The 20,455-nt window shown below is 55.4% G+C and overlaps 6 protein-coding genes and 1 non-coding gene across 7 annotated transcripts; 5 read left to right on the top strand and 2 right to left on the bottom strand.

Moving 5' to 3' along the window:
* Nucleotides 1–301: 301 nt before the first annotated feature.
* On the top strand, nt 302–2,531 carry N657DRAFT_638913 (hmg-CoA synthase). The gene is made up of 4 exons (XM_062791677.1): nt 302–456; nt 541–643; nt 803–1,887; nt 1,945–2,531. The coding sequence occupies exons 1-4, from the start codon at nt 397–399 to the stop codon at nt 2,080–2,082; spliced, it is 1,386 nt and encodes a 461-aa protein (XP_062652211.1). The 5' UTR covers nt 302–396; the 3' UTR covers nt 2,083–2,531.
* A 512-nt stretch (nt 2,532–3,043) lies between these two features.
* N657DRAFT_t19 lies at nt 3,044–3,117 on the top strand. The gene has a single exon. It is a non-coding gene; the product is annotated as a tRNA-Val (tRNA).
* A 2,355-nt stretch (nt 3,118–5,472) lies between these two features.
* Nucleotides 5,473–8,661, top strand: N657DRAFT_638908 (BRCT domain-containing protein). The gene is made up of 4 exons (XM_062791676.1): nt 5,473–5,791; nt 5,842–6,275; nt 6,328–7,717; nt 7,780–8,661. Exons 1-4 carry the CDS (start codon nt 5,699–5,701, stop codon nt 8,410–8,412), a joined length of 2,550 nt encoding a protein of 849 aa, XP_062652210.1. The 5' UTR covers nt 5,473–5,698; the 3' UTR covers nt 8,413–8,661.
* On the bottom strand, nt 8,551–9,309 carry N657DRAFT_562376 (ESCRT-II complex, vps25 subunit; the record flags this gene model as incomplete). Its single annotated transcript, XM_062788138.1, has 2 exons — nt 8,551–8,663; nt 8,754–9,309. 2 exons carry the CDS (start codon nt 9,307–9,309, stop codon nt 8,551–8,553), a joined length of 669 nt encoding a protein of 222 aa, XP_062652209.1.
* Nucleotides 9,310–9,747: 438 nt separating this feature from the next.
* N657DRAFT_629545 (uncharacterized protein) lies at nt 9,748–13,860 on the top strand (the record flags this gene model as incomplete). The annotated part of the gene is made up of 3 exons (XM_062790897.1): nt 9,748–9,776; nt 9,807–13,703; nt 13,803–13,860. The coding sequence occupies 3 exons, from the start codon at nt 9,748–9,750 to the stop codon at nt 13,858–13,860; spliced, it is 3,984 nt and encodes a 1,327-aa protein (XP_062652208.1).
* An 869-nt stretch (nt 13,861–14,729) lies between these two features.
* Nucleotides 14,730–16,738, top strand: N657DRAFT_607818 (uncharacterized protein; the record flags this gene model as incomplete). The annotated part of the gene is made up of 8 exons (XM_062790251.1): nt 14,730–15,074; nt 15,164–15,292; nt 15,364–15,369; nt 15,444–15,610; nt 16,035–16,111; nt 16,173–16,269; nt 16,322–16,458; nt 16,507–16,738. The coding sequence occupies exons 1-8, from the start codon at nt 15,023–15,025 to the stop codon at nt 16,736–16,738; spliced, it is 897 nt and encodes a 298-aa protein (XP_062652207.1). The 5' UTR covers nt 14,730–15,022.
* A 2,053-nt stretch (nt 16,739–18,791) lies between these two features.
* N657DRAFT_22065 (uncharacterized protein) lies at nt 18,792–19,595 on the bottom strand. The gene has a single exon (XM_062786280.1). The coding sequence runs from the start codon at nt 19,399–19,401 to the stop codon at nt 18,931–18,933; it is 471 nt and encodes a 156-aa protein (XP_062652206.1). The 5' UTR covers nt 19,402–19,595; the 3' UTR covers nt 18,792–18,930.
* Between the last annotated feature and the right edge of the window lie 860 nt (nt 19,596–20,455).

The following is a 20,455-nucleotide window of genomic DNA, read 5'->3' as shown; positions in this document are numbered from 1 at the left end:
CCTTGCCGGCCTCTGCATTGTCTTCCCTCTACGAGCTCCTCCGGTCCATGAACAAAGCCACCGCATGTGCCCACCACTGTGCGTACTACACAACCCCTTGAAAACTCGACTCACATAGCCGATGAGTAACTCTCTCCTCATTGACACCACAAGAACTTCATCACTCGTGCCAACACCGCATGTTTAAGAAAACTGGGGCTTTCGGTGTCGAATCCACAACCCATGTGGAAACAGCGGTGAATGGCTGTGTTGAAATGGGATAGACATGGGACGATGCGCCGCTAACTTATCTGCCCCTCCAGGAGCCAGACCCTTCTCTCCTTTTCCTCAACCGTTTCTTCCATTGACGCCGCTTCGCCCTCAGTCAAACTTGCAAAACCCAATTGCTTGCCCGCCATGTCTTCCCGTCCTCAGAACATCGGCATCAAGGCCATCGAAATCTACTTCCCAAGCCAGGTGCGTGTGTACGCGTTGCCTCTTGGCACCTGCGCGAGCCACAACCCTTTTCCCGCCGCCTTCGCTAACAGCGCGCAACCGCAGTACGTCGAGCAAGCTGAACTCGAAAAGTTCGATGGCGTCAGCGCTGGAAAATACACAATTGGCCTTGGCCAGACAAAGATGAGCTTCTGCGATGATCGCGAGGGTCAGTTTTCGCTCTTCTGCCTTTTGTGCTTTTTCAAACTCTCAGAGCTGCAAACGTCTGCCACTGGTGCCCCTGGTCGGGTGGCCGTTTGCGGGTCCATAGCAACCAGTCGTGTGCTCAGGGGCTGATTTGGACGCTGGGTTCACCCCGCCATTTTAGACATCTACTCAATGAGCTTGACCGTGCTTTCCCAGCTCCTCAAGAACTATAATGTTGACACGAATTCGATCGGCCGCCTCGAGGTTGGAACCGAGACCATCCTCGACAAGTCCAAGTCGGTCAAGTCCGTTTTGATGCAGCTGTTCGGCAACAACACCAACATCGAGGGCGTCGACACGGTCAACGCCTGCTACGGCGGCACCAACGCCGTTTTCAACACAATCAACTGGATCGAGTCCTCGGCTTGGGACGGCCGTGATGGACTTGTCGTTACTGGCGATATCGCCCTCTATGCCAAGGGCAATGCCCGACCTACGGGCGGCGCTGGCGCCGTGGCGTTGCTGATCGGCCCCGATGCGCCTATCGTCTTCGAGCCCGGTCTTCGCGGCAGCTACATGCAGCATGCCTACGACTTCTACAAGCCCGACCTGACGAGCGAGTACCCCTACGTTGACGGCCACTTCTCGCTCACATGCTACACGAGGGCTCTCGATGAGTCCTACCGTGCCTACTGCAAGCGTGAGGCGCAGATTGTCAACGGCACCAACGGCCATGCGAACGGCAACGGCGTCGCCGAGCCTGCGGTTCCCAAGACACCTCTGGACCGCTTCGACTACATGGCCTTCCACTCCCCCACCTGCAAGCTCGTGACCAAGTCGTACGGCCGTCTCCTGTACCACGACTACATCGCCGACCCGGAGAACAAGGCCTTCGCCGATGTGCCCCCGGAGATTCGCGACATGGACTACGAGAAGTCTCTCACCGACAAGGTGGTTGAGAAGACTTTCATGACACTTACCAAGAAGCGCTTCCAAGAGCGCGTCAGCCCCAGCATCCAGGTGGCAACCAATGTTGGCAACATGTACTGCGCTAGCGTCTGGGGCGGCTTGGCCGGCCTGATCGCCTACGTGGACGATGCTACCCTGCAAGGAAAGAGGATAGCCTTGTTCAGCTACGGCTCCGGCCTGGCTGCCAGCTTCTTCTCGCTCCGTGTCAAGGGGAGCACCGAGAAGATTTCGCAGGTGCTCGATATTCCCAACCGCCTGGCTTCCCGGCGGCATGTTTCTCCGGAGACGTACGATGCTGTGAGTTACGAAGGACGGCAAAGCTTTTGGAAAGTGAACACTGACGAATCATTCCAGATGTGCGACCTTCGGAAGAAGGCTCACCTACAGAAGGACTACGCTCCTCAGGGTGAAGTTTCCACTATCGCCCCTGGCACCTACTACCTCACCAAGGTCGACGACATGTTCAAGCGGATATACGAGGTCAAGGCATAGAGAGAGTGATCCGAAAAACGAGTTCAGCAGATCACCCCACCGGGTTTGACTCGACCATACACTCGGGTTTCCTTGGTTTTGAGTTCAGCGAAACTCAGACATGCATCTTCGGCACCTGCAAAACGACCACCGCTCTGACCGGCGCAAACGATATCCGCATGCGGTGGAGTTGCATGGATTTTGGCCTGCTTTTGGAAGAAGTACTACTCTGGCATTCTGACGGTGGGAAGTCGCAAAAGAAGAAAAGGTTTCTTCAACTAGAGAACGGGATGGTAATGTTTTTAGTTGGTCCGGCTAGCTCCCAGCTATAATGCCTATAATTCACGTGCATAGGTGCTGGTGTGCGGCGACTCGAACTGCCCCATTGTTGAGGGTGTGGTCCCGCCATGGTGGCTGCTATTTGGGCATAGAATATACCAGTACAAGCCCGATTCATTGATTTTTCAAGGTCAATTGCATTTGTGAGGTCGTGTGTTCTTTGAGTGAAATCCGAGTTGACGCTGATTTGGTAAATACTTGCCTTCTAGACGAGTTCCGGCTCCGAGTCCAAGTCGTCGACATTGATGGCACCTTACCTTACGGAGCCCACCAGCTCTCCCACCTCCCACAGCTAAGAGTACTTATCAATTCTCGGTCCCTCAACTGCTGCATGTCTTGTGTGGATTTATCTAACTAGTTGAGACGCCACGGCTTAATCCTTAGCGACCACCTGGTGTTTATCTTTCAAGCTCTTCCATAACTACCCTGTGTCACCATGTTGCCCCTCCCTGTTCCCTTGGTTGCTCTCTCACCGCTGTCGGTCATACCATAATCCAGCGGACTCCTTACACGTTTCAGGAATGCACAGAATCTATTGACTCCGCCTGTTGCTGTCCTGGCAAGTCCACCGAGTCGACCCACCATTCTACCTCAATGCGCAAGAATATTTCGTAGATTTAACAAATCATCACGTCATCCTATTGGTCGAATGGTGTAGTTGGTTATCACGTCAGTCTAACACACTGAAGGTCTCCAGTTCAAACCTGGATTCGATCATCAATAAGATCTAATTAGTTAACGTGATTCACCATTGACTCGGACACCCCATTGAGTCGGACACATTTTCCGGACTATGCCACTACAAACTGCCAAAAGTCCACCAGAATCTGATGCAATCAATTGAAACTACTCAGAATCGCTTAAGCTATCTATTTCTCCAGCCTCCGAGCATGTCCTTGCATTATGGCCAGTCTTGCGGCAGATGCCACAGAGCCGTAAACCCGTCCGACGCCTCTTTGATGGTCCTTCAATTTCCTCCTCAACGCGCTTTTCCTCGTCCACCATACCTTTCTCTGCCATTTTTTCCCTAGCTTGGCTTCCATTAATAGCCCCGCCATCTTGGAGACGCGTCCGTTTGGCTCTGCGGCGCTTGGAGAGTGCTTCGTTGGCCTCCTGAAGTGTCCGTACCTCGGCCTCCAAAAGGGTGACCCGATGGGAAACTGCTTGCATTCCCTTCGAAAGCTGGTCAACAGCAGCTAAAATCGGAGTCGGAGAGCTTCCCTGGTGTCTCGCAATCTGATCTTTGATAAGGGCAGACTGCGAAAGGGCTTCGTTGGTAGTTTGGGGCGTCTTGGAGACCCATGGTGTTCGCGATCCATCAGGGGTCCCAGGAGGTGTTGGTGTTCGCAACTTAACATCCAGCTTCGAAAGCACGGCCTGCGGGTTGTAGGGGATAAGACCAGATCCTCGAAAACCCCCAAGAGCGTTTTCTTGGGTAAAAGTCCGGTAGAAGGCAGCTTTGAATGCAAGGAAGAACTCGGGCTTGGTGATGTGCGTAATCCGCGCCTTGATGAAGAGCTCGATTTCAGCACCGTACATCTTCTTTAAGACGCTAAAACAACCAACATCGAGAGGCTGAGTAAGGTGCGACGAATGGGGAGGAAGACAGAGTGTTATAATGTTGTTCTCCTTGCAGTAGTCGTTAAATTCGGCGCTGATATGGCTCTCGTGGGCGTCAAGTACTAGCATCCGATATACACCTTTCCGACGGTGTTTAGTGTGCTCATCAAAATGCTGTAGCCATTCCAGAGCAGTCTTGTTATCCGTCCATCCATTGGTTGTTGTTGCGACGGCCCAGTCGTCGGGAATCTGGTGCTCAGAGTACCAGCTGGCGAGGTGGAAACGGCCCTTCACCACCAAGAAAGGCGGCACCACATAGCCGTCGCCAGCGATACTGCAAATCGCTGTTGCCCATTCTCGATTGCCTGGCTGAATGGCCTTTGGTTTGCCGACCCGATCGGAGCGTGTAACCACCATCCCAGGCCGTATCATGCCCATCATAAAGCCGGTCTCGTCGAAGTTGTAGAAGTCGCAATCGAGGATGCCGTATTTCGCTCGCATGTTGGCAACCAGTCGGATCCATGGCTCGATAATTGCAGGGTCTTCGCAGAGGCCTCTCTGATAGTCATAGACGCGATTGAAACGCGTCTTTAGCTCTGGACGTCGTGCAACGAAGCGGTCTGGCCAGTTCTTTCCGACGTGTCGCGCACCGCGTTTCCGAAGCAGAAGATTGGCGATATCACCCACGTCGACAATCCGGGGCGAAAACCCTCGCGAATCTCGGTCGAGTATGTATTGAACAATCGCCTCCTCTTCGATCTTCGTCAAATTCGAACGGCCGTGATAGCTGTCGGACTTCGCGATCTTTCCCTTCATTCTATCTGCAATTGTCGACTTGGGGACATTGTATATCTCTGCGGCGCGTCGGATACTCAAGCGCGGTGTTGATCGAATCGCATTGATCGCGAGAAGAACTCGGTTTTCTGGGAAGCTGTCGGACATTGTTGTGGTAGAGAAAACGCGTGTTGAAGTTGGGTGGTTATGGTGGGGGAAAATGTGTCCGAGTCAATGGGGTGTCCGAGTCAATGGTGGATCACGTTATGTGATCTTCAAAGATCAAAGATCAGATGGAATATTCCCTACTTTTACTCTTGATTTTTACCCTTGATTAGGGGGTTTGCCTTCCAAAGGCAAACACTATCAGGCTCTGGCCCACCCTGTTCCCTCTTGCTTTTTTCCTTGAGGGAGGGGGTTTATGAGCAGGCTGCAGTTGACCGCAACTACCTGAGTGTGCCACAAGGCAGAACAGTTGAATGTGTTTCCTCCGAAACACAGAGAAATTCTGATATGTCCTGCCCTCTTGATTCGCCTAGTACTTTCACTTTTGGGCTCTACCTAACGCTGGAGACTCGGAACTCTAATGGAACACGTGAAGAGAATATGAAATTTGGTGAGCCAAAATCGCCATGGCCCCACACCCAAGACCAGGGTTAAATGGTTGGGTCATGTGAGACGCGGCTGTCTCGCGTCGAATGCCTGTTCCCCACAACCGCTTTGAGGGCGCGTCTCAGAGCACAAACACTTGCTCGCACCTGCCACCACTTCGGCCTCTTTCTGCAGTCTTGAACTTTATACATCCATACCCTATCTTGCGTCCGTCCATGTTGTTTTCAGCACCCTCATCTCAGCTGCCAACAACGCCTTTCCAATTTCATATGAACTTTCTGCCCTTGGATTGCTTTTCCTTGATGTAAAACGCGTGTATAGGGGACGCGTCGCATTTCTCTCCGTTCTCGAAATGGCCGACGAAAACGAAAGACCGGGTCTCCTCGAGTCCTGCCTGATTGCCTTCGTTCAGAGCAAGTCATTGTCTAGTACATTGATTGCACAGGTACGCGTCCCGTCATGCAACTGATCCCTACATGTCGCTTACGAAAGCAGCTCTCCCAGGTCGTTAAGGATCATGGCGCCGAGGTCCTGGAGCCGGACCGCAAAGGCAAGATCCGAATCCCGCAGGCCACCCACATCATCTCCAACACCATCGACTTCGATCAGTATGCCGAGGCCCAGGCCATGATGATTCCCGTCGTCAGGTCCGACTGGATCAAGGCAACCATCGCCCGCAACAAGGTCGCTCAGGTCCGCCCGTTCTCGCCCGATCCCCGGATGATCTTCTCCAGCGTCATCTTGACCTGCGCCGACATCCCTAATACGGACAAGGAGGCCATTGCCGGCGCGATCATGGCCCTCGGCGGGATGGAGTCCAAAGATCTCTCGAAGCAGACGACGCACATCTGCGCACTGTCGCTGGACCACCCCAAATGCATCGAGGCCAAGAAGAAGAACCTAAAGTGCAAAATTGTCCTGCCTCATTGGTATGTGCTGCTACAAAAGTATGCCACTCGGCTTGGAGCTCACCTCCGCTAGGTTCGATGATTGCTTCCGGCTAGGGAAGAGGATCGATGAAGGCCCCTATCTGTTACCCAATCCTGAAATTCTCCTCAAGGCGCCGGAAGACTCGGTCAAAGTTCCGGCGAGCCAGCAACTGGAGGGCGCCGTGTCAACCATTCCGACAGGACCGTATGAGCCCAGTGGGAGCGAGAAGCTTGTGGTGTTTGCGCAGAAAAAGGTCATGCTATCCTGGGATCTTCCCATCAACGCCATGCTACGCAAGACGATTACGGACAAAATCATCAAGAGCGACGGGGAGGTTGTCGACTCGGTTGAGGACTGTGACATGTTCATCTGCCAGTACCGTGAAGGCGAGCAATACATCCGAGCATCACAACAAGGAAAGGATGTGGGCAACCTGGCCTGGTTATACCACATGATGGTGTTCAATGAGTGGACGTCACCGTTCCGGCGATTACTCCACTACCCCGTACCGAGAAACGGCATTCCCGGGTTTCAGGATATGCGGATTACGCTCTCAAACTATGGAGGCGAAGCCCGGATCTACCTCGAGAATCTCATTACTGCAGCAGGCGCCACATACACGCGGACGATGAAGGCCGAGAACACACATCTCATCACAGCTCGCATGCACAGCGAGAAGTGCGAGGCGGCAAAGGACTGGAACATCGAGATCGTCAACCACTTGTGGATCGAGGAGAGTTACGCTGCCTGTCAAGCCCTGCCGCTCAACAACTCACGATACCGGCACTTCCCACCACGGACGAATTTGGGCGAGGTTATTGGCCAGACGTTCCTGGATGAACCGATACTCCGGGAAAGGTACTACCCCGGCGGAGAGGAGTACATGGACGACGCGGCCAAGAAGAAGAGGAAGATCAACGAGCGCGCTCAAAAGAACGCCCTCAACGTGGGCCTGGACCGTGATTTTAGTGTGATGCAGGATTCGAGCCCGGCAACGGCAAGGTCGGTAAGGAAACCGGGCGCCACTCCAGCCTTGGGCAATTTCGCCACTCCGGCAAAGACGCGCCACGTTCGCTCTGGCAAGGAGAACGACACCCCGTCCGTCATGTCCAGCGCGAGCCGCAGCGCCAAGGCACAGGCGCTCTCAAAGCTACAAGACCTGGCGCCGGACATTGCGCTGTACGAGAAAGAGAAAAAGCGCACGGCCAAGGATGGGCACGGCGTCTGGGGCGGCAAGCGCGCGGCAGAACAGATCGACAAGGAGCGGGCCGACAGGAGTTCAAGTCCAGCCAGCAGAGCGGCTGATGACGTTGAGGACGAGCGAGAAAGCAGAAGGCCGGCCAAGAGAGCAAAGATGACACTGCCCGATGTGGATATGCGTATCTGTTTGACAGGGTACAAGCGATGGGTGGAGAACAAGCCGCTCGAGGAAGCTGACCGGGTAAGTCGTCCAGTATTTGGTTGGCCATCTTGTCCCTTCAATGGCTGATACTCTGCGACAAGAAAAAACTCCGCTCGTTCGGCATCCAGATTGTGCAAGACAACGCCCCGTGTAACTACCTCGCGGCTCCCGGCATGGTACGGACAATGAAATTCCTTCGGTGCCTCGCCAAGGGGCCCGACGTGATTAACTCGTCCTTTATCACGGCATGCATCGAGACGGGCAAGCGGCCCAACATTAAGGACCACCCGCTGAACGACAAGGCTAACGAGGCGCGGTTCGGCGTTACCATCGACAAGGCGGTCAGCCGGGCGCGCGCCAACCGCGGCCGGCTGCTCTGGGGTGTGCCAATATACTGCACGGCCGAGATTCCCAACGGCGTCGACGCCTACAAGAGCATTGCAGAGGCCAATGGCGCCATCTTCAAGGTGTACCGCGCCCGGAGCGGCACCACTATCAAGCCAACAACTGAGGAGGAGGACGGTGGCGCGGCGCCAGATCCGGTGTACCTCCTGACGGGGGTGTCGACGGCCGAACGGCAGCTGTGGCCCCGGTTCGAGGAGATGGCGCGCAACGGCCACATGGAGCCGCGGATCGTCATGGCGGACTGGCTATTGGATGTTGCGATGCGGCAGGAGCTGGTGTTTGATCCCAAGTATCTGATGAGCAACCGGGTGACGGATGGTGGAAAGTGAGGAAGGCGGTTCAGCCTGGCGTTGGAGGAGGGGTTTACTCTCGGCGTTGGTCCATTGTCGCTTGTCTGCTTGAGTCTTGTGTAATCGCACCATGATGTGCAGCCGTCCTGTAGGTTGTTGCGGAGAAGCAGTAGAATCTCAAAAGAACTTGACACCTAACGAATCCTCCTGTCCAAACACCTGGGCCTTGCCCCGCTTGACCAGCACGTTCAGCGCTTTGAGTAACAATTCCTGGTCCAGACCGTGAAACTCTGTTTCTTGTCAGCCTCAAAGCGGGCCCCCAAACCCCTAGCAGTAACAATAACATATGAACGAAGAAACCAAGTGGATGATGAACTTACCAGTCCCCCTTGTCCCATCCCCCTCAACCAACTCGTACACGGTTAACACGCTGCCCCTCTGGCCCGTGGCATCCACCCAGCTCTCCACCAGCGCCGCCCACTCCTCGGGCGTGCGCCAGTAGATCCAGACGATGTCGCCCCCTCCTCCTCCTCCTGCTGCTGCTGGCGTGCCATCCATCCCTGTGGCGGAGGTGTTGGTGGAGGAGAAGGAGGAAGAAGAGGTGACGTACTCTGCGCGATTGTCTTTGCGGAGAAAGTCGATGACTTCCCGGATGTCGGGGAGGGAGAGGCGGCGGTTGATCTTACGGTTGAAGAAGAGTTCGGTGGTGTCGCGTTCGCTGGTGGTGGTGGTGCCGTTGCCCGAGAGGGAGAGCTTGAAGATGCGGTGGTAGCGGCAGTAGGACAGAACCAGGGAGGCCCATTTTATTAGTTGGGCGTGGTGTGTCGTGAGGTTGGTTTGGCGGGTGAAGAAGGGGGGGAAGGAGTATTCTGGCGGGAAGGAGAAGGGGGTGGGGGAGGAGGAGGGTTGGTTGATTGGTGGAGGTGGGGTGGACATGGCGTGAGAGAGGAAAGACGGGTGAACAAAATTTGAAGTGAACAATGGAGAGATGTCTTAGTATATCATGCTAAGAGTGTGGATCAGCGGTGAGGAACCGGTCAGTGTTCAAGCTGCTGTGGCGTGTACGTGTATTGGGAATGAAAGTGAGTTCAGGGAGTGGGACGTGGACAGTGTACGAAGTATTGAGTACGGAGTTGCTTGACCCACTTCACCTTTTAGCATACATACAAGGAACCTTCAGCTCAAAGGGAATCTGGAAGAGTGAACAGGGCACCATGTGGAGACGCCCATGCCCTGGGAATTCATATGATTATGGTTACGACACAGGAAAATGGAACGTTGGGAAAAAATAAAAAAGGCACATGAGAAGCTGAATCACCTCGATGCCTCCAGCTGACCTCTGGAGAAGCAGAGGGTTAGGGTTACTGGTTCACGATGGCACTGCATGTGAAATCATCAGTGAGGTAACTAACGGACAGCTCCACTCTCGGTAGACCATCATCCCAGCAACAACAACAGCGGGCATCGAAACATGCGGCCACAACAGCCGCCCGCTGCCAGCCCCAGACTATGGCCCTTCAGGGGAGAGACATAGCACTTGCGGGCGTTGCGTGCTTTATCGCCTGGGGTTACGCTGTAGATTGGTTTCCCGCGCTCCGTTGGGCCGGCTATGCATTTGTCGGCGGTGTGCTCCTGACCGCAGCTGCCCTGCTCGCTCTCGTACTCCTCACCTCGCGCGGCCCCAGATACCGCGAACTCCGGAAAACAGCCCGTCCACATGCCGCCGCGCTTCTAGCTCCGGATGCATGGAAGACCGAGCTTGCCGCACTGCGACAGCGCCAGACCTATACCAAGACATCTCTCTGCCCCGAGTCCCCGAAGGTTTCGGCCGCCCTCGACGAGGTACTCGAATACATTATCCGCGATTTCATACGATCATGGTACTCCCACATCAGCACGAACCCGGTGTTCACGGATGAGGTAGACAAGGCAATACGATGTGCGCTCTTTCGAGTTCACGACCGGCTGCAGCGGTTGGACCTCGCCGAAGTCCTGACTACGCGACTTGTTCCCATCCTGACAGCCCACTTTCGGGATTTCTACGACGCTGAGCGGGCTGTTAGGGGACGCAAGCTGAATCGCTCCGTCACCGAGACGGAGGAGCTGGACTTGGCGGTTGCGTCAAAGTACAAGGAGGGCAAGCTGCATCCGGCAGCGAGCCTCTCCTTCTCAGACACCAAGACGGCCCAGCAGGACTACCTGCGCCAAACAATGTCCAGAATCCTCCCCACCGTCTTGCCCGAGAAATGGCTTGCTTCCAGGGCAGTGTCGATACTTGTCCGGGAGATTACGGCGTGTGCAGTCATGTTCCCTGTGATGCAGATGTTGTCCGACCCGGATACCTGGAACCAGCTAATGGAGAACTACGGACGAACCATGCTCCAGGATCGCTCCACGGTCAGAAGACTCCGAGCCGCCCTAGATCAACACGCCTCACCCACCCCAAAGACCAGGAAACCAGTAGCTTTTCCCCGTCTGACGCCTGCGGACAGCGAGAGGCGATTCGAGAAGTTCATCAGGGCCATTAGGAAGGTCAACAACCTCTCAGACGCCAGACGCTTCCGCAGCGAAGTCGCCAGCCAACTCATGAGGGACTCGCAACAGGACAACGTGGATCAGGTCTACCTGCGCCGGTTGGAGATGGGCAAACGGCTGCTGGATCAAAGAGTCCAGCACTTGGCTGCTGGAGGAAGTCGGCGGGCTCCCCCACAGAGCACAGAAGTTACTCTACCGAGCGAATCTCGCCTGGAGAATGCCTCGCTCGCCGACCTGCTTCGGGATCCATCAACACTCTCTTACTTCATGGAGTACATGGACCGGCAGCGGCTCATGCCCATGGTTCAGTTCTGGCTTGTTGTGGATGGCTTCCGCAACCCCCTCGAGGACGATGGGCCGGAGGGTGAACAACTGCCGCTGCAGCTACCACCATGGACCGAGTCCGACAGACTGGATCTTGCCCAGATTGATGCCGCGTACCTTAGCAGACCCGAGCTAAAGGTTCCTGCCTCTTCGAAGCGCATCATCCAAGAATTTCTCAAAGAAGGGAAACGAGCGACACCCGAGCAGTACTACAGAGCGCGAAGGGAGATCTTACGAGCACAGAGCGCAGTACTGGAAGAAATGCGCGAGAAGTATCTGCCCAACTTCAAGAAGTCAGACTTGTACTTCAAGGCGCTCGCCGCCGAGGAGGCATCCAAACGCACCGCGTTGTCTACTGCTGGCCCCAGATCCGGGTCACCGCTCCCTCGAGCCGCCTCATACAACGCCTCAAAGCCGACGCCCGTGGCACGCCTCGGGCCAAGGCTGCAGGCAGGCTTTGGTCATCGACGCGCCGGATCGGCGTCGGATCTTAGAAGCCTTAATCCTAATGCGAACAATGAATCTGACCTCCGACGATCCATCGACGAGCCTCACTCGCCCCCTCCTTTATTCGATGACGAAGAGGCAGGAGATGACATGCTCGGTGATTCTGTGGCCAGTCTCGACCAGGATATGAGCGCTGCGCCTCCAGTGCCCGACAAAAACGTCGTTCAGGCGATGGAAAAGGCGTTGAATAATATTCTTGAGGAAAGCCGCCCGCCAACAGCGGAGGATCTAAGAGCATCACTGTTTGGTGACGATGAAACTGGAAGTGGCATCTTTGCTCCACCCAACGGCGGCCTGAGGAAAGGAGGCTCGCCAGCGGCAACGCCAAGGTCGGGGAGGGGTTCGGTGGATCTGACAAGACCAAGCGGGAACTCTCTCGAGGCGCCCAAGCCTGCCGAACCGCCTAAGTCAAACAGGGGATCCTTCGATGTCAGCCGGCCTGGCGATCTCCCTCGCTCCAATAGAGGTTCGCTGGAGGTTGACCGGTCAGCGAAAGGGCAAGAAAAGCCCAGTTTGGCATCCCTAGGGTTGGTGAGCGCCGCCTCGCGCATCGGCGTGTTTGTTGACGACGACCTCTTTGGCGACGAGGGCAGGTTCCTTTCCGACGAACTCTCTGATCTGGATGATGACAGAGACGATGACGACGCAGATGCTGTTCATCAGGCCGCTCCCGGTGATCTTGGTCTAGCAGAAGCGATCACGGCTCTGACTAACGACATTGACAAGCTGGTCGCGCAAGAGGCAGTGGTGGATTCGTTGCTGAAGAAGGCAGAGCTTACCAACAACACGGCCGAGCTGAGGATCCTACGCAAGTCAAAAGCGAGTCTGCAGAGGGAAATACGGCGGAAGGAATTGCAGCGGCAGCAGTACGTCATCCAGGAAAGCGACAACAGTCTTTACGGCCGCTCTACCATCAAGATCAAGTCCATCCACGTCGGCCGCGAGGAGGACGGCAAGGAGTTCGCCCTCTACGCCATCGAGGTCTCCCGAAACGCAGGCGAAAGGATGCCCGCCGCCACATGGATTGTCACGCGCCGCTACAGCGAGTTCCTTGAGTTGCATCAGAACCTCCGTTCGCGCTACCCCTCGGTGCGCAACCTCGACTTCCCCCGCCGGCGCGTCGTCATGAAGCTGCAGACCGAGTTCCTCCAGAAACGGCGCGTGGCCCTTGAGAAATACCTCAGCGAACTCCTCCTCCTTCCGGACGTCTGCCGCAGCCGCGACCTGCGTGCCTTCCTCTCGCAACGCGTCATCAACCCGCAGGGGATGACCTCAAACGGCGGCGCCGGCCCAACGGACCGCGACGACGCAACCAACGGCTACAAGAGGGACATGATCACCCGCCTGTACGACTCGGTCGCCGACGGCATGGAGGATATATTCGGCAGCATCCCCGTGCTGGATCAGCTTTCGCTGGCAGGCCAGAACCTGATCGCCGCCGCGGCGAACCAACTCGGCCCCGCCGTCCCTTCGCTCGAGGATGCTGCTGCTGCATCGGCCGACGCGGCGGGCCTGATGAGCGCCGCCGAGGCCGAGGCCGAGCTGAATGCCTTTGAGAACAAGGAGGTCGAGCCGTTTGTCAAGCCCATCTGCGATATTTTTCTCGAAGTTTTTGAGCTCAACCGCGGGAATAATTGGCTGCGCGGCCGGGCTGTAGTGGTAGTGCTGCACCAGCTACTAGGCGGCGCGATTGAGCGGAAGCTGAGGGAGAATGTGAAGGCGCTGGTGCAGGAGGAGGCGCTGCTGAGGTATATCGGGCTGCTGAAGCTCGGGCTGTGGCCCGGGGGTGAGTTGCCTAAGAGCAAGGTGTCGAGAACCCAGGCGGAGAAGGCCAGGACAAGGACTGAGGCTGGCTTGATGATGGCTACGCTGGTGCCGGATCTTGTGGGCAGCGTGGTGGGACGGGTGAATGCGCAGGCTGCGAGCCGGCGGGTGTTTGCTGCGTTTAATAATGCGAGGTTGAAGTGAGTCTTTCTTTCTTTTCCTCCTTACCTCTCCCTCCTGCTTGGTTGTTGAACGCCGTTGAGGTTGTGGTTACTGATATGTGGATTTGTGTTGGCTAGTGCACACCTAGCGTTTACGCTGTTGGATGAGGTCGTCGCTATCTTGTTTGAGGATTAGGATTCAAAGGGCGAGGAGGAGGAGTAGGCTACTTTGGCGGCAGGTTGATGGCAAGGGGATTTGGCCTGGGACTGCATTGCAAAGGCGTTCTTTTCGACATGAGACCACATAAGGATGGTCGTGTGTAAGTATGTCTTGGTGCTGGTGTTGTGCGCTCTGGGCTTGCATGGCGGGCGTTCATCAAAGGCGGTCTGTGGTGTGGTTAGGCTGTTCTCCGTTTTCTCATGTCGAATCCGCAACCGAGGCGCAACTTTGGTGTTTGGAGATTTGACTTCAATCTTTTTCCTCCAAGGATTGGCGGCGGTACATAATTGGGTGCTTCTGAACATCTGGAGGCTTGCTGAAGGCACCCGTCCTAAGGTTGAAGGCACACACATGATGCGAGCACCTGATGCAGCACGCAAGGCGGCTTACTGGGCGTCAGGGTGTTGTGCAGTGGTCTGGAGCAGGCGAACTCGACGCTGCGTGCCCCCACATCGGCTGGCAGACCCGTTCTTGGCGCAAACTGAGGGAGGCAGACTCCAGTTATTGTACCATAGTAACATACAGACGTACCCGTAGTGTAATATGTGTAATATATACCAAAGACGAACCAATATGGGGCAGAAGCCAGTGAAGGAGTAAACAAATGCAACGAGAATCAGAACCATTTAAATCACTGGCATCCGACTGGTAAAAGGTAAAAAGACATGAAGAGGAAGCTGAAGGAACGAGCCGCATCAATGGCTCGCCAGGGTTGCTCTTCCCGCTTGTTGCATCGCCCCACATGCAAGCGAGGCTTGGCGCTTTAGCCCTTGCTCTCTGTCGTCCCACGCGCCAATTTTCCTCGCCTCTACCATTTCCCATCTTCCCCATCACCAAGCCCAGCGGCATCGTTAGCAGAGCGCTATCGTTTGCCCTCTCCATCATCCCATCTCAACAGACATCTCCGCACATCTACTGCCTGGCTCTCTGGCAGACCTGCATTGACCCTTGAGGGTAGTTGTCTCGACTTGCCGTCGCCCGCTCACAAGCCTCGCGGACCTGGATTCCTGGAACTGGCCCAAGCTTTATCAGTTTCAACCCCACCCAAACAACAAACGGACGACCAGTCTCCACGTCTTCCCGATCATCGAAACCATCCATCGATCCAACCCATCGCACGCTGCGGATCCAGAGCAAGATGACTGAGGTGTCGTCTACCCGCCTTTACCTGGGCAACCTGCCCCGGAATGGTATGTTTTGCGATGCACACGCGCCAGCGACAAGGCTACGGCCGCAACCCGACAAATGCACTGCTGTTGAGACTGACGCCCGCCGCCAGCTACCAAGGCAGATGTCGAGGCTCACTTCGCGACCCATGGCACCGGTGAAATAACCGAGATCAAGCTCATGAATGGCTTCGGCTTCATCGAGTACAAGGATGCCATGGACGCCCGGGATGTCGTGCCAGGTTGGTCTTGATGCCACCCATCATTCTACATCAGCCATGATCGTTCGCTAACCAGGCTTGTTCCCCTCTAGCTTTCCGTATGTCGAGGCCCCAACTTACTTTGAATTTCGATACCCTGGCTCTGGATTCGCTAGCTAACGAGGTGCTTAAGATGGATCCGACTTCATGGGCGAACGCCTCACAGTCCAATTTGCTCGAGGCTCCCGTCACCGTGAGCAAGGCGGCGGATACAGCCATGAGCGCAGCAGTGCTCCTCGCCCGCGTCGCACACCGCATCGCATGCAAATCACTGGACTCCCCAATGATACCAGCTGGCAGGTCTGTTAAGCTCTCCTCCCGCTTCGTTTTCCACGGACACAGCATGGATACACGCGCTCGCGCTCTTGAGTTTTGGAACCGGCCATGCCATTGGCCCGCATGGACTAACCCTGCCCTCCTTCCTGGTCGCACTGGACTTGAGATCCCTCTTCCCACAATGGTCAGCTCCTGGTCGGCATCCTTCGCCCAGGCCTGTGATTTCTCCGTTGTTGTTCGGCTGCCGCCACTCCCCATGTGCACATCACTTCCTAGGGCTCTGTTGGCGGAACGAAGGGCTTGCGGAGGGCTTTCAAGCCAAAGACTCTTCCCGCCGTCTTCCCCAATCCTTTGGCATTCTTGGCTTCACTGGACTTAACTGGTTCTTCTCGAGGGATACCGCCAACCTCGGCTCCGGCATTTCAACTTACATGGAATCTGGCTCTAGGATCTGAAAGACTTCGCCCGGCAATCCGGACTTGATGTCGTCTATTCCGAGACCAACCGCAACGGCAGCAACGAGGGGTGCGTGAGACCTTGATTCAGCGAATGCTTCTGAAAGCACAGGCGCTAACCGCTGGTTCAGCTTTGTTGAGTTTGAAAGTGCTGCCGACCTCAGACTTGCGGTCGAGAAACTCGACGGCCGCGAGTTCAAGAACGCTCGCGTGACTTGCGTCGCCAACGTATGGCTGCCCGCTCAATTTAGTTCTTGTCTGCCAGCTAATCCACTAACAGACCCAACCCGACATCCCCCGGGGCGACCGAGCTCGTTCGCGTTCCCCGCGTCGTCCTTACGCGCCTCCCATTGATGACTACGACCGGCGTGTCCCGCCGCGTGGGTACAGCCCGCGCAGGGATGGTTATCGGGATGGGTACCGTGAGCGCACCCCGCCCCCTCGTCGGGACTATTATGATGACAGGAGGGGAGGCTATCGTTCGCCTCCGCGTCGCGGACCGCCGCCCATTGACGACTACCCGCCCCCGCGCCGCTATGATGATCCTTACCGCGGTGGCCCTCGGGACTACCCTCCCCCGGATCCCTACATGAACGGCCGCGCCTACGATCGTCGTCCTCCGCCGCCGGACTTCCCTCCTCGAGACCCGTATGTGAGGGAGCCCTACCCTCCTCGTGACTATGAGCGGCGTTACTAGGCTTTACGAGCGGATCATCACCCAGGCTGTGACGACCTGCTGAAGAGTTATGGTCCGAATGGCTGTCTCCCTCTTTTTTTTGTGTTGTCTCATTCGCTACTTTTTCGGCTATTGTTTTGGGGAATGGCAGGAGCTCCGGTCTCTGGGTGGTTCCCTGCTGGGAAATGTCAAGTCTTATGATACTGGTGGTCTCTGTTTCCGTTTTCCTGCTTCATCACGTGTCAAGATAACTCGCTGGTATAGCAATTCTGCCCCAATCTTTGCCAGCGCCGGGTTAAGAGGATGGAGTTGGGAAGTCGATGTATGATGCAACAATGAGACGGATGAGGGCGGTGTGCTTTTATGTTGTGTACGACGATTCATTTGATGATTTGGTCAGCATGTCGCCAATGCAGTCCTGACTGTGCAACTATGTTTGCGTTGTTTGATATGCACTGCTCACGCTGTTATGCCGGAGACCACAGGTGCGGCAAAGATCACGAGGCTGGGATGAAAAGGTGGGATGTGGACGGAGGATAAGAAGTGAAATGAATAGGTACTGATACGGGGTTTCGCGTGTGTAAACGGTACGCGTTATGCCTGCAGGCCGACCAACACTCTCTCTGGCCTACAACACGATCGTATGTATCCTCATCCCTGGAACAAACACCGTACGAACTGGGGGTTGCCAGGGTCATTGACTCCGCAAATTCTGCAGCGGCCATCCCATCCCGCTTCATGGTCAATTTCTCAGTACAGATGCACGGACAAGGCTGCTATATTGTTGGTTCGAAATCTAACCTGTATAGCTAGATAGCCAATCTACGATCAGACGGACCCAGAGCAAACGGAGGACTCCGAGCTGGACGCTTTCTTTGATGGCCAATCCCTTCAGAACAGTTCCCATACTGATATGAGACTACCGAAGACCCGATGGTTTAAGAGCGTCCGGTGGGCAGGGGCGAAGTTATTTCATATGGTCAAGGTCATCGTCTGGCATTGTGGATAGGGGTATGTCATTGCGAGAATCCTCAGTGAGGTGCCAGTGATACGAGGGCACCACGATGTTACTAACAGGGACGTTCTCTCTCTCGTACTATGGCAATGGGTTTGCTCCCACGCTTCCAAACCCAGAGACCTGCGGCGTTGGTCCTATGACCGAGTTGGCAAGGTAGTATTCCTGCTTGATGAGATTCCTTGCATCCTCTCCACCGTCGGCTTTCCCGAGCTGGATGTTGCTTGCGGCATCTCTAAACCACCGTGATGCGAGGTGCGAAGGCAGATGCGTCTCTACGGTCAGGAAGGGGGGAGTGATTGGCCTCAGCTACAACTGGAAGGCACACGACATGAACTCGCGCTCGACAACCCGCATCCTATTGGTGCTGTGTGAGAGTCAAGCTGCAGGCAAGCCAACACATTGACTGGCACTCAGCCTTGTCCTTTGCGAAAAGCGCAGTTCTACACTTATTAAACGTGCGCTCCTTGTAGTTGGCTCTCCCAAGCCTGGAACTCGCAAGTTCTTTCCCAGGGTCTCCCATCCCCGGCAATTCTTGAGGAGCCTTGACTGGCGTTGCCGTCTTCCCATGGCTTCACGAGCTCCTCCATCGGGCTCGACCACCAGAGGATCCTCGGGAATGTACTCATTCAACCCTTGTGGAAAGTCTTTTGGGTTGCCTCCAAGCCCAACCATCCGGAATCCCAGGACCAGCACCCTTGCCACCCACCCCTCGGCAGCACAAAGCGAGTGCGTTCGCCGTAGTAGGCCTTTTTATTCATCAATTTACAAGACTGAGAGCCGTCGTCAACGAAAACGATGCCCTCATCCTGGAACTTAAAGACACTATCATCCAGGCAAAAAGGACAGCTACCCAAGACATTAACGCCGCCACTGAGGATAGAGACACTGCTATCCAAGAGAAGAACGCCGCCATCCATGATCGAGACGTTGCCCTCGAGGCTGAAGCTATTGCCACTGAAGAAAGCCGACGTTATCGACAGGAGAAGGAGGAAACCCAGCTAAGTTATGCATGGCTTTTGACCGACCATGACCGACGGGGAGCCGAAATCAAGCGTATTCTGGACAACCAAGATAAGCTTGATTGCGATCGCAGAGCCGAAAATGAGGAGCTGCTGAGACGAATCTCCGAATTGAAGAACGAGCTGGACTCCCAGGACAATCGGATCTCCGAACTTGAACAACTTTACCAGCGTGCTCAAGCGCAGCTCACAAAAAGCAGTGCCGAGGTAACTAAGATTAGGCGCGAACTGGGGCAGGCCAGGGGGCAAAGCAGCACACTGGGAGTAGAGAATTCCGGTCTAAGGGAGGAGCTTTCCAGTCTGAGGGACGAGAACGCCAGTCGGACGGAGAAGTGCAGTTTGCAGGAGAAGACCTCCAGTCTGAGGGGTGAAAGTACCAGTATCCGGGAGGAGAATTCCAGACTTTGAGAAGAGACCTCCAGCCTGATGGACGGAAACTCCAAGCTGAGACACAAGAACCCCACATTGACAAAAGACAACACACTTCTCATGGAGAACCTCGCGGGTCTCGCAGGGGAGGTTGAGCTAGAGGAGCAAAGAGGAGTTGAGGCACAGCAAACCGCTCTCGTTGCCTCAATGCTTAATCTGAGGTTCTTCTTGGTGGAGGGGCAAGTTCTCCTGGGCCTGGCGCCCGTTGTTTGCACCATTGCCCATCATAGACCCAGGCTCTTGATAGGACGCTCGCCCGACGCACCTCCCAAATGGAGCAGCATCGGCAGGAGAGAACCGAGCCGAGATGGAGGCTATCGAACTATACGGCCAGCTTGACGACGTGCAGAAGGAATTCAAGAACTGTGTCTCCGGTGACTTAAGGCGCACAAAAAATGAGAGGGAGGACTGTGAAGCACTGCTAAACTCGGTGCTGGATAGGCAGGGAGCCGGGCCCAACAATAGCAGCTAAGAGCAAGCGATGGTCTTCAGCCGGACCCAGCCGTTCAAGTCTGAGGGAACCACAATCCGTTCCCGTGCGTCGCGCAGCTCGCGACCGATAAGTCAGGAGCATCCAGGCGGAGGCTCTACCGGACAGCTTATTCTATGGCGGAAAACGAACGCGCGGCACAAGGTGTAAGTGGAGTTTGTTTTGTTTGTTCATCACACGTCTTGCGCCACATTTACCGTAAGTGAATCGTGATGTTGGTGCGAAGCAGGTATGCGGATTGGAAGTTGAAGAGCGACGCCTGAGAGGATGTTTGGGTGTCTGGCTCCAGCGTCGAATACGGCCGTGTGGTTTTGATTCCCTGTCCGGTTTCAGATAAACGTTCCGACATGGTTCATTGTTTAAGTCTGTTCAAGGGTTCTCTCCTGCTTCAAGCCCGCCGACTCCAACGGATGGCACTGTTCCCAATGCATTTCGTCAATCCCAGCTCTCCCTCACACAGACTCAAAAGCTCACCCGAATCAGGAGCCCAATCTTCTGAGACGAAAGTCCTTGTGTATTTCCAATCATTTCTCCGCTGCGGGGCGGCCGGGGTTCCGTACGCGAAATTGTTTGGGAATCGTGAATACGGAGTGTATATGTGATTACTCAGGATCCCGAGACAGCTGTTTAGCTGCACTGCATCAAGAAGCTCAGAAGTCGGGAATCAAGGCCAATCAGGCAGCTGTAGGGACAGACATGTTGCTCATGGTGCGACCTCGTCCAGTTGCGGGGCTTGGTATTAAAAGAAGCAGCCAGTTCCTGCGATCCGCTTTCATCGACAT

Source organism: Parathielavia appendiculata (assembly GCF_033297405.1).
Source record: "Parathielavia appendiculata strain CBS 731.68 unplaced genomic scaffold N657scaffold_1, whole genome shotgun sequence".
Classification (NCBI taxonomy): Eukaryota; Fungi; Ascomycota; class Sordariomycetes; order Sordariales; family Chaetomiaceae; genus Parathielavia; species Parathielavia appendiculata.
Note: the sequence above shows the minus strand (reverse complement) of the source record. Positions and strands in the feature narration are given on the sequence as shown.

Excerpts from the sequence above, each read along its gene's own strand:
- N657DRAFT_638913 (XM_062791677.1), top strand. The coding sequence starts at position 397 with ATGTCTTCCCGTCCTCAGAACATCGGCATCAAGGCCATCGAAATCTAC. Across the intron at positions 457-540 it reads AAATCTACTTCCCAAGCCAG|TACGTCGAGCAAGCTGAACT; the intron begins GTGCGTGTGTAC and ends GCGCAACCGCAG. Across the intron at positions 644-802 it reads CTTCTGCGATGATCGCGAGG|ACATCTACTCAATGAGCTTG; the intron begins GTCAGTTTTCGC and ends CCGCCATTTTAG.
- N657DRAFT_638908 (XM_062791676.1), top strand. The coding sequence starts at position 5,699 with ATGGCCGACGAAAACGAAAGACCGGGTCTCCTCGAGTCCTGCCTGATT. Across the intron at positions 6,276-6,327 it reads AAAATTGTCCTGCCTCATTG|GTTCGATGATTGCTTCCGGC; the intron begins GTATGTGCTGCT and ends CACCTCCGCTAG. Across the intron at positions 7,718-7,779 it reads CGCTCGAGGAAGCTGACCGG|AAAAAACTCCGCTCGTTCGG; the intron begins GTAAGTCGTCCA and ends CTCTGCGACAAG.
- N657DRAFT_22065 (XM_062786280.1), bottom strand. The coding sequence starts at position 19,401 with ATGGTGCAAACAACGGGCGCCAGGCCCAGGAGAACTTGCCCCTCCACC.